Source organism: Diplodia seriata, assembly GCF_021436955.1.
Source record: "Diplodia seriata strain FDS-637 chromosome Unknown scaffold_4, whole genome shotgun sequence".
NCBI lineage: Eukaryota > Fungi > Ascomycota > Dothideomycetes > Botryosphaeriales > Botryosphaeriaceae > Diplodia > Diplodia seriata.
In genome coordinates, this window is record NW_027117311.1 from 3,071,795 (window position 1) to 3,084,819 (window position 13,025).

Consider the following 13,025-nt stretch of genomic DNA (forward strand, 5'->3'; position numbering starts at 1 on the left):
TGATGGATTGTGCCAAGGGGTTCACGTTCTTATTGAATTCCAGCCATTCTTATCGGTCTACTTTAACTTTGCAACAGTGCCTGGGGGGTTGGATATCGTCGACTTCAGTCGGTAAGGTATGGTGATGTGCTCGTTACGACGAACAGCCTTTTGAAGTTGTTCGGCTGGAGAGGCGTCGGCTCCAGGCGGCGTTTTTTTTTTTTTTTTTTTTTTTTTAGAAGGGACTTGGTGCTCCTTTAAAAGGATACGGCTTTCGGTCGTTGCGTCCCCCATGCGGTTCTCGTCTTGTACGTCATCGACGTTCCAAATGCAGTCTAATTTTGCCCTTTAGCATCCGGTATATGGTTCGCCCTTTTTAAGTTGAATGCAGGCTAGTTCTTGTTCAAGGTATCTGACGCAGACTCCCTTAGAAGAAGATGGTTCCGATGGAGATGGCGTCCGCGCATGTTAAAAGAATGGCGCTGATACCGCTGCATGCATCTGAGGCGGTAGGGTGGGAAAGGGTCGAGTGGATGGTGGCGTCCGTGCACGTTGGAAGAATGGCTGTAGTTGGTCCCGCTACAGGCATCTGAGGCGGTAGGGTGGGCAATTTCTTGGTCGACGAGGAAGATGGCTGGCTATCGTTTCCAAAGAAAGACGTCAACTTCTTCTGTTTCGGGTTTTGAGCGACAGACTGAGCGACAGGCTGAGAAGGGGGCGCTTTAGAGATCTGATCCGACTTCGAAGCCTTCTCGGCAGCTTTGATAAGGTCCCCAGCTTTGTTGATGTCCAGCTGGTGGATGTTCTTGAGATGCTGCCTGTAGTCCGCTTTTTTACGGAACTCGGCACCGCAAATCGGGCATTTGAATTCCGGCGCAGCAGCCCGCTCCTCATCTGTCGGATGCGTGCCCCTGATGTGTTGTCTGAGGGTATCTTGAACGTCATACGATCTGTCGCACTGCGGGCATTGGTATTTGCGGGACTTCCCCTCCAACGAGGCAAGCAATTTGTCGAAGTTGGAATCAGCCGGGTAGTCACCACCGTGCGACTTGCGGACATGGCGTTCGAAGGTTTCTGGTTTCGCCAACTCCCGCTTACATACGGGGCACTTCAATTTTGCGTGGCTTTTCTTCAAGTGATCGTTCAGCTGGCCGACATTCGGGTAAGCTTTGTCGCTGTCGGGCTTGGGGCAGTGAAAGCCCTTTTGGACCGTGTGAATCTTTTCATGCCGCGCAAGCTCCGAAGTGGTGGTAAAGTACCTGGGGCAATATGGGCATCGATGTTGTCTTAGGGGATCCGGTGGAATGGTCGGTGACATGTTGTCGGGATGTCGCCGCTGTTATGAATGTCAGCTGAGGCCTGCTTGTACTGGGGCACGAATCTTACCTTGCCGGCGTCTGTCGATGGCGTCTGGTGGGCGGCGCCTGTGGGATGATCCCTGCTGCCGCTATGAATGTTAGTTAAGGCCTGCTTTTGCTGGGGCATGAATCTCACCTTGGTGTCGCTCGCGAGTCGTTCGCTTCTCGCCGGGCAGAGGAGGCTGGTAGCGGCAGTAAGTGCGTCGCTTTGGTCTTCGTGGTCGGTGAGGACTGAGGACGATGAGAGAGGACGGGAGAGGCAGGCAGAAGAGGAAGACGGCAGTAGACGTCGCCCGGTCTTCGTGGTCGGTAAGAAGGACAGGTAGGAGAGGCAAACGGTAGCAGGCGCGTCCTATGCATCCTGCTCATTTTGAACAAGGGGCTGCCAACAATATCAACAACACCATGCAGTTTTTTTTTTTTTTTTTTTTCACCCGAGACGTCACACAACAGGACAGCAGACCAGTCGGCAGCGTGCACCAGCAAAGGTAAAACTTACTCGTGCCTGGACAGAAGCAGACCTCACTAACACGCATGACAGAGACGTACGCATCTTCGTCTGCCCTCACCTCTGTCTGCCCATCCCCCAGCTCGACAAGCCGCTTCGCTTGGTGTCTGCCACCATATTCGACAGCTCGTCAGGCTACCAAATCCTGTTCCTGCGCTAGGAATCCGCTCTACCAACATCGCGATCCCCCCCACACTGCCCCCTGACCCTCCAAAAGCGTTTCCATGTAGGATGTGTGCATGATCGTTTGGCACCTCGAAATCCCGAGTTGTCTGACCACCGTAACCAAAGAAAGAAGTGAGATTCCTTTGTTTGGGGACTTGGGCGGTAGGCGCTTGAGGCGCTTGAGGTGGTGTAGATGTCTGATCTGAATTCTAAGCTTTCGAAGCCTTCTTGGTATCGATATTCGACAAGCAGGCTACGAATCTTTATTTTTTTTGATTCGTAAAAATTCTGTCTGTATGGGGTATCGTCTCAGAAACTCATACCGCCCGCATCTAGCAGCGCCAGATCTTCATCCAGCCCCCGGGCACAGGAGCGTCCAGCTCGTTCACACCACCATCAAGGCGCGGCTCTACCTGGCTGCTGTTGTCGACCGTGACCGAACCTTCATCGGTGTCCGAGCCATCACTGGTGTTGTAATCCTCTTCGGCCGGGAAGTGACGAGATCCAGCCGTCGTGGCCACGACGTTGGCCCACCTAGGGTTGACGGCCACGGCCGCTATGTGATCTAAATCAAGGTGAGCACGGACTAAACCGGAACTGAGGGGTTTAGAACGTGGAAACAATACCGTCATGGGCCTGCCACTCGACACTGGGTCCCGTGTTTCCCTCGGACCGCGTAGTGGGATTGTGCCAAACGCGCACGGCGCCATCGCTACCACCGGCAATAACGTGGTGACCATTGTCATCGAAGACAAGGTCGAAGCCATGCCTCTGCTTCGACCAAGCATTGCGTCCGGTAAGGAAGCTAACCTTGCGACCAGCCATGCGCACATCCAAGATGTTGATGAAGTCCGTCGTCGGCCCGGCTACGTAGAGGTAGCTGCCGTCGGGGCTCCACCGCACAGTCTGAATACCATCGGCAAAGTCGGACATGCTGTCGACCGCCAGGACCTCGCCCTTGCCATAGTCTTCGTAGAAGCCTATCTTGCTAGCCCAGGAGCCGACCGCGAGCAGTCCGTCGTCACGGTAGTCAATGGTCGAAATCCTGCCGCCAAGAGCGAGGGGATCGAGCCTGCTCTTCTTTCTATACTTGTTGTGGGTGTGGAGCTGTACCACTGGCTTTGAATGATACCTCGTGATATCGAAGAGGGCCAGGCAATTGTTGCCGGCGGCGAGGAAATGAACTGTGTCCGGCAAGAACTTGATACAGTCCACCGAGACGTGCATCACGTCATCTGTGTCGTACATAAGGTGATATGAAGCGTGCAACTGCGCGCCTGGATTGTTGACGTTGAAGAGGCGGATCGGCTCTTCTTTGACAGACGCGAGTACCAGCATGGACTCTGGCTCGTCGCAATTAAAGTACGGGGAGGCAGCGAAGGCGCCGATGGCCTCAGGTGCTTCGTGAATGCCAATAAGATGGGATGGGGACTGCTGCGCTTTTGATAGGTTATCCAGACATCCGTACAGAAGTGGCCAAGTAAACTTACGAATGCCGCGTGGGCTCTCAGGCATTTGTCTTCGCCCAGCTGTAGAATGCACTTGCCATCGGGAGACCACGCTGCATCTTTCTGGGCATGATATTCCCTGAAATTGGGTCCACTGCGGAAAGGGTAAGGAGCACACGATTCAACCAGCTGCGGATGGCTACCGTCGTAGCTGTGAGGGTCAGTAAGCCTGGATTCGGAACAGCCTCTGGCACCGCTAATGTGCTCCAACTCGGCTTGTGTCGCAACCGGCATGCTTGAGTCGGCATCTCCAGCGGCGCCGAGCATTGGGGCGGCAGAGTTGACTTCAGGGTGAGCATTCGGCGGCATCGTGCTGCGCGGATGAGGATCTTGCTCAACCGGAGCAGGATGCAGGATACCTCGGTGCAGTGAAGATGGTGCAGAGGGCGGAGCGGGACGCGTTGGCGCGAAAGCTTAGGTATGACGCGCGGGACCTTATCGATAAGCCGGGTCCGATGGAGGGTCCAACAAATGTCGCAAGCTGCGATGCCGGCGCAGACGCGCTGACTCCCGCAACGTCCAATGGCCTCCTCCAAGCGCATCGAGTCGCCCTTCGTGCGCTCTCTGCTGGTAATTGCTCTCTCCATCTGCCTCCTAGTCGCTGGCTCCCACCTGCCTGCCTCAATGACCCCACCCTGACGCTTTTCTTGTGATCCAACCCCTCCAGGCCGGAGCTGTGGCCGGCACCACCGTCGACCTCTCGCTCTTCCCGCTCGACACGCTCAAGACGCGCCTGCAAGCCAGCGAGGGCTTCATCGCCTCGGGCGGCTTCCGCGGCATCTACCGCGGCATCGGCTCCGCCGTCGTCGGCTCCGCGCCGGGCGCCGCCCTCTTCTTCGTCACCTACGACAGCGTCAAGCGCGCCCTCTCGAATCGCAACCGCGCCCTCTCCCAATACACGGCCGATGGCACCAAGATAACGCCGCCCGCCACGGCGCAGAGTAGCTGGAGCGAGCCGCTCAGCCACATGGCTGCCGCGAGCCTGGGCGAGGTGGCCGCGTGCGCGGTGCGCGTGCCCACCGAGGTGGTCAAGCAGCGCGCCCAGGCGTCGCAGCACCCGTCGTCGGCCGCCGCCCTGCAGCACATCCTGGCCCAGCGCCACGCGCACGGCCTCGCGCACGTCTGGCGCGAGCTCTACCGCGGCTGGGCCATCACCATTATGCGCGAGGTGCCCTTCACCGTCATCCAATTCCCGCTGTGGGAGGGCATGAAGGAGTGGAGCCGGAGGACCAATGGCAAGGACAGCGTCTCCGCCTTCGAGGGCGCCGCCTTCGGCTCCGTTGCGGGCGCTGTGGCTGCCGGTGTCACGACGCCGCTCGATGTGCTCAAGACACGCTTGATGCTGTCCACGCAGCGACAGAAGGTGGTGCCGTTGCTGACGTCAATACTGAGGGAGAGCGGGCCAATGACCTTCTTTGCTGGAATTGGTCCGAGGGTGTTCTGGATTAGCACGGGTGGCGCGATATTCTTGGGAAGCTACCAATGGGCGATCAATTCTCTTGGTGGAGCGGACTAATGTGGTAACGACGTAGGATGGACTTTGTATCAGTAGGCATGTGCCAGCAATGGTTTCATCAAATTACAGAGCAGTTGCGTCGCACAAGCCGAGGGCCTCTAGACACATGATGCTCCAACCGGGTGAGATATGGCAGTTGCAATTGCAGTCATAACGCTGTCGAAGGCTGCGGACTTGTCGCAAGGTCGGGGCGTAGGATTTAGTATTGTGCTTCAAGGTCAAGATAGATTGTAGAGCGGAGATATGTTCGTAAAGCATAAAGTACACGGGTCGAATGCAGACGCTTCGGTATGCTGCAGGATTGCCAAACGCCGGGCCACCAATTGAACGTCTCGAGGTATTTTTTTATGTATTACATGGAAAAGTACAAAGACGGCCGGATTTACTCGTTGAGCTTGGCCAGGATCCTACCGCAAGTCAGAACCAGAGCGAGAGCGGGGGTGCTGCGACGGGTATACGTACTCAGACTCCCTGAAGAGGGAGTAGTCGTCCTCCTGGACCTTGATGGGGGTGCCACCGTACTGCACGACGCGTCAGACTGGCGCGCTGTGGTTGTGGGGATTGCGAGGGTGCCGACGTACCTGGGGGATGAGGACCTTGTCGCCGGGGGCGAGGCTGGGGGTTATCCTCTTGCCGTCCTTGTCGAAGGCGCCGGGGCCGACGGCCAGGACCTTGGCCTCGTTCAGCTCCTTGACGGAGCTCTCGGGGAGGAAGATGCCAGAGGCAGTCTTGGCCTCGGCCTTTATCCGCTGGACCAGGATGCGGTCGAGGAGGGGGGCAATGGCCTTGACGGACTTGATCGCGGTCGACTGTTCGCAGAGGTGATCAGCCGGGCAGAGCTTGCGGCGGCGTGGGGCAGGGAAGACGTACCATTGTGGCGGGGATTGGCGGGACGGACGAGGTGCTGGGAGAGCGAGCGAGGAGAACTGGAGGAGAGCGGACGGAGAGCGGGCGGGCGTGGTGAAGAAGAGGGCGCCAAAAGTTCCAAAGTCTTCTCGAAGAAGCGGCGTCCGTGCGCTGGTGAAGCTGCGTCGGGCCCGCGAGCGAGACAGGCAGAGCGCCAGACCTCGGGCCCGCGACACCACTCCATGCTCTCCACCGCCCGCCCCGTGATACGCCGCCGGCCCGATAGCCAGACCTCACCCTCTGCATACTCGCGCCCCGCGATGTGATGTTCGCTCCAACGAGCCGCCTGCTTGCTGCACTGCCCATCAGCGTTGCCGAGTTCCGCGAGTCTCTAGCTTCCATATGGCTTCCTCGCGTCCGCGTCCGGAGCCCGCGCCTGGGTGAGTCGCAAGCTCCGGCATGACGGTGACGCAGTAATTCCACCCTGCCCCGTTCGTCGCTTCACCTGCATCGTCCCCTCCGAAAGACGCGGTCCACGGTACTGACTACCACCCCCAGGCCTGGCCGTCAGCGGAGGTGTGGATTCCATGGCCCTCGCAACCCTGTGTGCCGATCTCTCGGCCGAGGTTTCCGACGACGACGACGCCGATGTCTTCACAGCCTTCATCGTCGACCATCAGCTCCGCAGCGGCAGCAGCGAAGAAGCTTGGGAGGTTCGGGGGAATCTCTACAAGCTGGGCATCGCCGCCGAGGTTCTGCAGGTGCAATGGCCTGAGGGAACAAATACAAAGTCGCTCACCAATCTGGAGACTCTTGCACGAAGATTCCGCTTCCGCCTGCTCGGTCAAGCTTGCCGTGATCACGGGATCGAGTCCCTCCTCCTTGCCCACCACAGTGATGACCAGGCAGAGACCGTGATGATGCGGCTCATTGATGGCCACAGAGGCATGGGACTGCGCGGCATGAGAGCTGCCGGCGACATCCCAGAATGTTTCGGCATGCATGGTGTCCATCAAAGCCATGCTGAGTGGTTGACAAACGACGAGCCTCGATCACCCGCCGAAACTCAGAACGCCGTCGGCATCGAGTTCTGGGGTGTTCAGGTGCTACGGCCTCTGCTTCCATTCAGCAAAGACAGGCTGACGGCGACGTGCGAAGCTGTAGGCACCCCGTGGGTCGAGGACGAAACCAACAAGGACCCAACCTTGACCATGCGGAACGCCGTCAGGCATGTGTATCAAAACCACCGCCTGCCCGCAGCCATCAGCAAGCCGGCGCTGCTGCAGCTGGCGCAGCGCACAGCGAAGAAGATCCAGGCCCGCGAGGAAGAAGTCGACAGCCTCCTGAAAAAACTCGATGCCGTATTGGACCTCCGCTCCGGCGAGCTCGCCGTCCGCTTCGCGCGCAACTTCTTCCCCCCCACTATCTTGAAAACCCCGCTCACGCCTGATTATTGGTGGTACGGCACCAGCAGGCGTGTTTTATATCCCCAATTTTGGTCCATGGACAAGGAGGAGAACAAGGTCGTCGCCACAATGCTGATCCGGCGGCTGGCCAACCTCGTCTCGCCGCGCGAGACGGTCGACCTCTCATCGCTCGAGACGGCAGTGCGCTACTTCTTCCCGCGCCTCTACCTCGCCAATCCCTTTGACTACGTGACCGGCAGCGTGCCCTCGTCCTTCACCGCCGCCGGCGTGCTCTTTGAGCGCGTCCAGACCCCCGACGCCAACTTTCCCTACTACACCTGGATGCTGAGCCGGCAGCCCTACACCCGCGGCGAGGAGCCCACCGTCGTCATACCACCAAACACCCCTTCTCCATCGTTAACATCCCTCCCTCCCTCCACCACCACCACCACCACCACCGGCCGCGACGACCACGACAACGACGACGACGACATCCCCTTCTTACCCGGGGAGGAGGAGGAGGAGGCGGACAACCCGAACGAAGTCGACGACGCAACACCGACATCAGTACCGTCCTCGTTCGAAGCCCCCTTCACCCTCTACGACGGCCGGTGGTGGCTGCGCGTCCACAACCCCTCGCCCGCCCACGCCCTCACCGTCCGCCCCTTCCGCCACGCCGACCTCAAGCCCCTCCGCGCCGCCCTCGCCGGCCCCATGCGCGCCCGCTTCGAGGCCCTGCGCGTCGACGCCCGCAGCAAGGCGCGCTTCGTGCTGCCCGTCATCGTCGCCCCGGCATCCTCCATCTCCCCCTTCTTGACCGAGCACAATGACAACGATGGGATCGGGATTGAGGAAGGGGAGGGGGAGGGGGAGAGACTCGAGGGGGATGAGGCAACAGCGGCGGCGGCGGCAACAACATCATCATCAGCAGGCGGTGCTAGTAATGCCGTCAACGGCAACGACGAAGACGTCGTCATCGCCGTCCCCACCTTCGGCGTCAAGGTCAACGTCGGCGCCGCCGCGCGCGCGTGGCGCGAGCTGCGGTGGGAAGTGCGGTACAAGAAGTTGGATGGGGCCGTCCAGGCCAGGGACGAGTGGGAGGGAAGCGGAGGGGAGGAGGAGGATGAGGATGTGCCATTCGTGGATGACGAGCAGCAGCAGCAGCATGGAACGGGAAGAGGAGGAGCGATTGGTAGATGAGATGCACATAGGAATTGGGCATGAGCGGCATTGCAAGTCTTTTTGTCGGCTGGTAGAGAGATATATATATATATATCCCTAAAAGCTTTCTGAGGTGTGTGTATTGTGGGTGGTGGGTCGGCCCGTAAGTGATAAAAAAAATTCCATCATGCACGCTCGACCCTTCCATAAGAGCGCGCTTGTTGCTGCTATGCGTGGTGATGGGCTCTGGATTCTATTTGTCTATCTCACATATGGTTATTCACACCGTGAATCGTCAGGTCCAGCGATAGTGGTTTGTCTTTTACATGCCCGATTCGCTCCCATGTTTACAAGCGGCCAGGGCTCTCGAATGCTGGGATTCGTATATTTTTTCCACATTCGGGTGATCGGCGGGGTCGAAGGAACAAATGAGCAGACTCGGACTAAGCTCCGTCGCATCAACTTACCCCATATTCGTGAGCTTTAGTTTTACTACATCCCTACCTGTGCTGAAAGCTTTACTTGTTTGCCTCGAACTCCGATTAGCTACGATGAGAATTTATCGGATGATGCCGCTCTGGAGCAAAGCAGGCATGGCGTGAAGCAGTATGCGAGAAAGCGGGGTACGCCGTGCTCGCCATGCCTAGGGTACGTATACAAATCATAATGTTGAAAGGGAAAGTAAGAAGAGAAGGGAAGAGTATGATGAAGGAGTGATTGTGACGAAGAGAGGGCGGGAGGGAAGGAAGAGCCGGTGAAGTCGGTCAAGTAGGCAAACAGTGGGAGACAAAAGAGGTCAGAGGTAGCCCATACTTAATGACCTACCTTCGCCACATCGAATGTTGAGCACGACGGAACGCTACAGCGATGTAGTACCGGACTTTCGAGAACAAAGGGACCGATGAAGGGTCCGTCGAATGTCGACAGCGGCCCTCCATCGCGCCTATCCCATGCCTCAGCTGAGCCCCCTTTCTCCAAGCTGCCTTATGTATTTCTTTCTCGCTTGCATGCCGAGGATAATCGAGACGAACAACAATGACTGTCATCCGAGGGAGAATGCCTCGTTTGATAATTCGAGGGGTATGTGTGCGTGCGGGCAGTCCATGGCAGATCGAGCTTCATCTCAACGTCGTGTAGGATGTAAGGCAGCGGAGTGTGAACGGTCGCGAGACAGCGACAGGCGCAGGTCGGAGTCGTGGCGGGGTAGGCATGGTTGAGTGAATCGAGATTCTGCGGCGGAGAGCAGCAGAGGGGGCTGCTGGTTGCCCCCTCCCAACGGGTGGCAAAAGGGGGGCATGTCGTATCCCGTTCGTCATTACTCTATACTTGCCAGCCTAGCCGTATCATCACCACCAAGGGGGAAGCTGTCGCAGGTCGTGGAAGCATAAACAACTAGGGAGGATCCAGCTCAAAAAGTGTGGCGTCGGTGTGTGGGACGCGAACGGTGCCGAGCCCGCCTCCGCCGTCATCTGAGGCTGGTTTTCGCCTGCACCAACGATGCGGTTATCAATTCAGTAAGGTCGCGGTAGGCCTTGGCTGTATGCAGGCCGGGGAGGCGGCGAAAAGCAGAGAGGGTCCAGGGCGAGGGTGTGGCGAGGCTGTGTGAGATGCGAACGGCGATGAAGACCGCCTCCGCCGTTGCCTGCAGGTAATTTCCGGCTCCAACCGAACTGAGAAGTGGGAGAAAGGTGGATGACGGTAGTCGTTTCTGGGCTGTTTGTGGGCTCCCATGTTCACTGCGGATGCGAAATCGAGATGCGTGGCACGGAGTAAACTGCGATGCCGGTGGCGACCGTTGTGATTGAACGGCATCAGGACGGATGTGACATCCGCACGAATCATCTTTCAGCAAACCAAAGCCTTTTCTGGATACAAGGTCGCCGTTGCCGAGTTATATTTGTCAATTTTAGAGTGCTTTATCGCTGGAAGGCATGCGTGAAGGCGTTGTTGCACAGGCATCGGTGCCATCGGCTGGGCTGGAATCGACCCGTTTGCAAACCAGGGGGAGACGGAGCGGGGTATGCGAAAGGACTGCGGGCGTTCAGGTAATGTTCCGATTGTCCATGAGTCCTGCGTGGAATGGTGAGACTTGCGGCAGAGCACCCATGAATCTGGCCCGTGGCCCCGGCGTGTGCATGTGCCGTTGAACGGGGAGGCGGGCACAACCAAACCGTGGCGATAGCAGTGCAGCTGCATAAGAACATGGACGGAGCTGGACCGCGAGTACTACCCGTTGCCTTGCGGTTCCTTCGCGGAGCCTACCGCATGGAGCTCTCTGGCCTGTTCGTAACGCAAGCTAGGGATCACAGTGGCGCGGATTGACCGAGTCGGAGCCAACGATCGTCGAAAAGATCAAAGCAGCTTCTGCTGCCGCTTTCCTGGGGGTATCTGCATCTATACGAACACAGTCGAAGCATGCTGGCATCTGGAGCCTGCAAAGAAAGACATGTATCGTGGTAGCGCAGGCAAGCCGATGCTATTGAAAACTTGAGCCAGCGCTAATTGGTCGGAGTCGAGTCCGCATCGGCTCTGTATGGGGGTTGCTTTAAGCTGCCATCGGCGAAGGGTTTCCATCAATCGGGCCCAGGTGTGTTGAGCGCGTAACAGGGGCCAGCAGGTCAAGCAGTACGCGCCCCCCGATGCTGACAGCAATCCTATCCCGGTGGAAGCGTGTGCAAAGTGCGTTCACTGCGTCAGATTGTCGTCGCCGCCGCCAGGCTAGCAGCATGTCGAGATCGAGGCCAGCTCAATAAGTAGAGGCACCGCCCGGCTGCCCTTCAACGGGATAAGTCCTCCGCCACGCCCCCCTCGATCAACAGTGGAAGCAACCAGCTCGCCCAGTCAGAGGCCCGTGTCAACATAAGTGACAGGAGCGTCCGTGCCGAAGCCCGTGTTCCGGAAATGGAGTCGACTGAGCCACCGGTTGGATCTCGAGGGTTGCGTGACTCGGCCTCAGCGCAGTCCGCACCACGACCATCATCAAAGCGCAGCAAAGTCACACTCGTAGCATGCCAGCCATGCCAGCACCGAAAGCATAAGGTATGTTTGGCCCTTGCCCGGCAGATGTCGGCGATGTGGAGCTGACCACACCTCGGACAACTAGTGCGATGGTGCGCGCCCCATTTGTTCACAGTGCCGAGCCAGGAAGCGGTCAGACTGCACATACGACGCCGCAGGCGACCAAAGACGAACATCGGCGTTGAAGCAACGCATTCTGGAACTGGAGACGCATACGAGAGACCTTCAAGATGTTGTTGTGGGCATCGGGTCCGCGACCGACAAGGAAGCCGCCACGGCAATTGCTCGACAACTGGCCCAAGGTGGCTTCGCCCGCACGGCCGAAGTCGCGCAAGCTCTCAGGATGGATGAGACGTTGAAAGATACCTTTGAGGATGCCGAGAAGTCCCAGAGAGCGTTGCGGTCCATGGAAGATGGTGAGGCGCAGGATGGTATAACGGTCGACGCATCGCCTTCGAGTGCGGGGAACCTGGACAGCCTGGACCTGGACGGCGTTGTAGACCCAAGCCTACAGTACTGGCCGATCGATACAGCGGAGGGAGAGCCTCAACTCGGACAGTCTGCGTACGACAACACGCTAATGCAGGTAAGAGACCTTTGCCCGGCCACGACAATTCTGTTGGAGCAGAGCACCAAAGGCGACCCCCGCAGGCTCCGACGTCTGATGGACCAGTCCCCATCACCGCCCACAAAGGCACTTTGGCAGCGCCTCGTCTAAAGGAGGTGACTGTCCCCAGCAACGGCCCGGGGAGGTTGGCAGGAGCAGACCGGCGGAACATGATGAAGTCCGCAGACGCTCTGACCAACAGCACACTGCCATGCGACGACGGGCATGGGGAACGAGACTCCTCCCCGCCGGGAGCTGGTTTCGTCAAGGGTGGATGCCGCCAGAGGTTGAGGGGGACTGGCCAGCCGTCGGGCCTCGGGGGGTTTTGGCCTCTTTTCCCCGTTCGCTTCCATGCTCTTTCTTACTAATGCTTGAGGCAGGCTCTCGAGATGTACTGGCCGACCAATGTGCCTGCGGGGTCAGCGTATCCGGATCCGGATCCGTCGCAGGCGGAGCGGAGTGGACAGGCAGGAGCAAGGTACGCCGGGCCCAGGTAGTCAGCTGCTGGTCCAGCCAGGCATGGGAGAGGGTGCGCAGCTGACGGGGCGCAACAGGCCATGGCACGGCGAAGCTGGTGGCGCCAGAGCGCCCGACGGCGGCCACGGCTCGGGACCGGCGAGACAGCCATGACGACGGCGAGGAAGAAGACTGCAAGCCTTGGCGGCGCGGATGCGCCTGGTGAGCGGGGGGGTGCTGAGGTGCTGAGGTGCCGAGGGGGGTGAGCGGACGGCGGCGGCGGCGGGGAGGAGGCGGTCTCTCTTTATCTGGCGAGGCGGCTAGCCTGTATGATGTCCAGTCGAGGAAGCGTCGCAATAGGCAGGCACGGCGGAACGCGCGGTGGGAGGCCGTCGGCCCCCTCTGCACTCGTCCAGGCACCCCAAACCTTTATGCACAGGCTTCTGGCGACGCGGGCTGCCAATGCACCGGGTGCTGCGAGCATCCGGGGCTTTGCC

General features: G+C 58.8%; 6 protein-coding genes across 6 annotated transcripts; 3 read left to right on the forward strand and 3 right to left on the reverse strand.

Moving 5' to 3' along the window:
* Positions 1-406: 406 nt before the first annotated feature.
* On the reverse strand, positions 407-1,297 carry NRG1 (transcriptional repressor; the record flags this gene model as incomplete). Its single annotated transcript, XM_066776266.1, has 1 exon — positions 407-1,297. The coding sequence occupies one exon, from the start codon at positions 1,295-1,297 to the stop codon at positions 407-409; it is 891 nt and encodes a 296-aa protein (XP_066634147.1).
* A 1,319-nt stretch (positions 1,298-2,616) lies between these two features.
* On the reverse strand, positions 2,617-3,525 carry SLS55_004815 (uncharacterized protein; the record flags this gene model as incomplete). Its single annotated transcript, XM_066776267.1, has 2 exons — positions 2,617-3,449; positions 3,501-3,525. The coding sequence occupies 2 exons, from the start codon at positions 3,523-3,525 to the stop codon at positions 2,617-2,619; spliced, it is 858 nt and encodes a 285-aa protein (XP_066634148.1).
* Positions 3,526-4,040: 515 nt separating this feature from the next.
* Positions 4,041-5,034, forward strand: PET8 (S-adenosylmethionine transporter; the record flags this gene model as incomplete). The annotated part of the gene is made up of 2 exons (XM_066776268.1): positions 4,041-4,088; positions 4,186-5,034. 2 exons carry the CDS (start codon positions 4,041-4,043, stop codon positions 5,032-5,034), a joined length of 897 nt encoding a protein of 298 aa, XP_066634149.1.
* A 382-nt stretch (positions 5,035-5,416) lies between these two features.
* hsp10 (mitochondrial heat shock protein Hsp10) lies at positions 5,417-5,907 on the reverse strand (the record flags this gene model as incomplete). The annotated part of the gene is made up of 4 exons (XM_066776269.1): positions 5,417-5,441; positions 5,497-5,555; positions 5,616-5,843; positions 5,905-5,907. The coding sequence occupies 4 exons, from the start codon at positions 5,905-5,907 to the stop codon at positions 5,417-5,419; spliced, it is 315 nt and encodes a 104-aa protein (XP_066634150.1).
* A 298-nt stretch (positions 5,908-6,205) lies between these two features.
* Positions 6,206-8,486, forward strand: SLS55_004818 (uncharacterized protein; the record flags this gene model as incomplete). The annotated part of the gene is made up of 2 exons (XM_066776270.1): positions 6,206-6,320; positions 6,439-8,486. 2 exons carry the CDS (start codon positions 6,206-6,208, stop codon positions 8,484-8,486), a joined length of 2,163 nt encoding a protein of 720 aa, XP_066634151.1.
* A 2,226-nt stretch (positions 8,487-10,712) lies between these two features.
* On the forward strand, positions 10,713-12,130 carry SLS55_004819 (uncharacterized protein; the record flags this gene model as incomplete). Its single annotated transcript, XM_066776271.1, has 3 exons — positions 10,713-10,729; positions 11,592-12,051; positions 12,104-12,130. The coding sequence occupies 3 exons, from the start codon at positions 10,713-10,715 to the stop codon at positions 12,128-12,130; spliced, it is 504 nt and encodes a 167-aa protein (XP_066634152.1).
* Between the last annotated feature and the right edge of the window lie 895 nt (positions 12,131-13,025).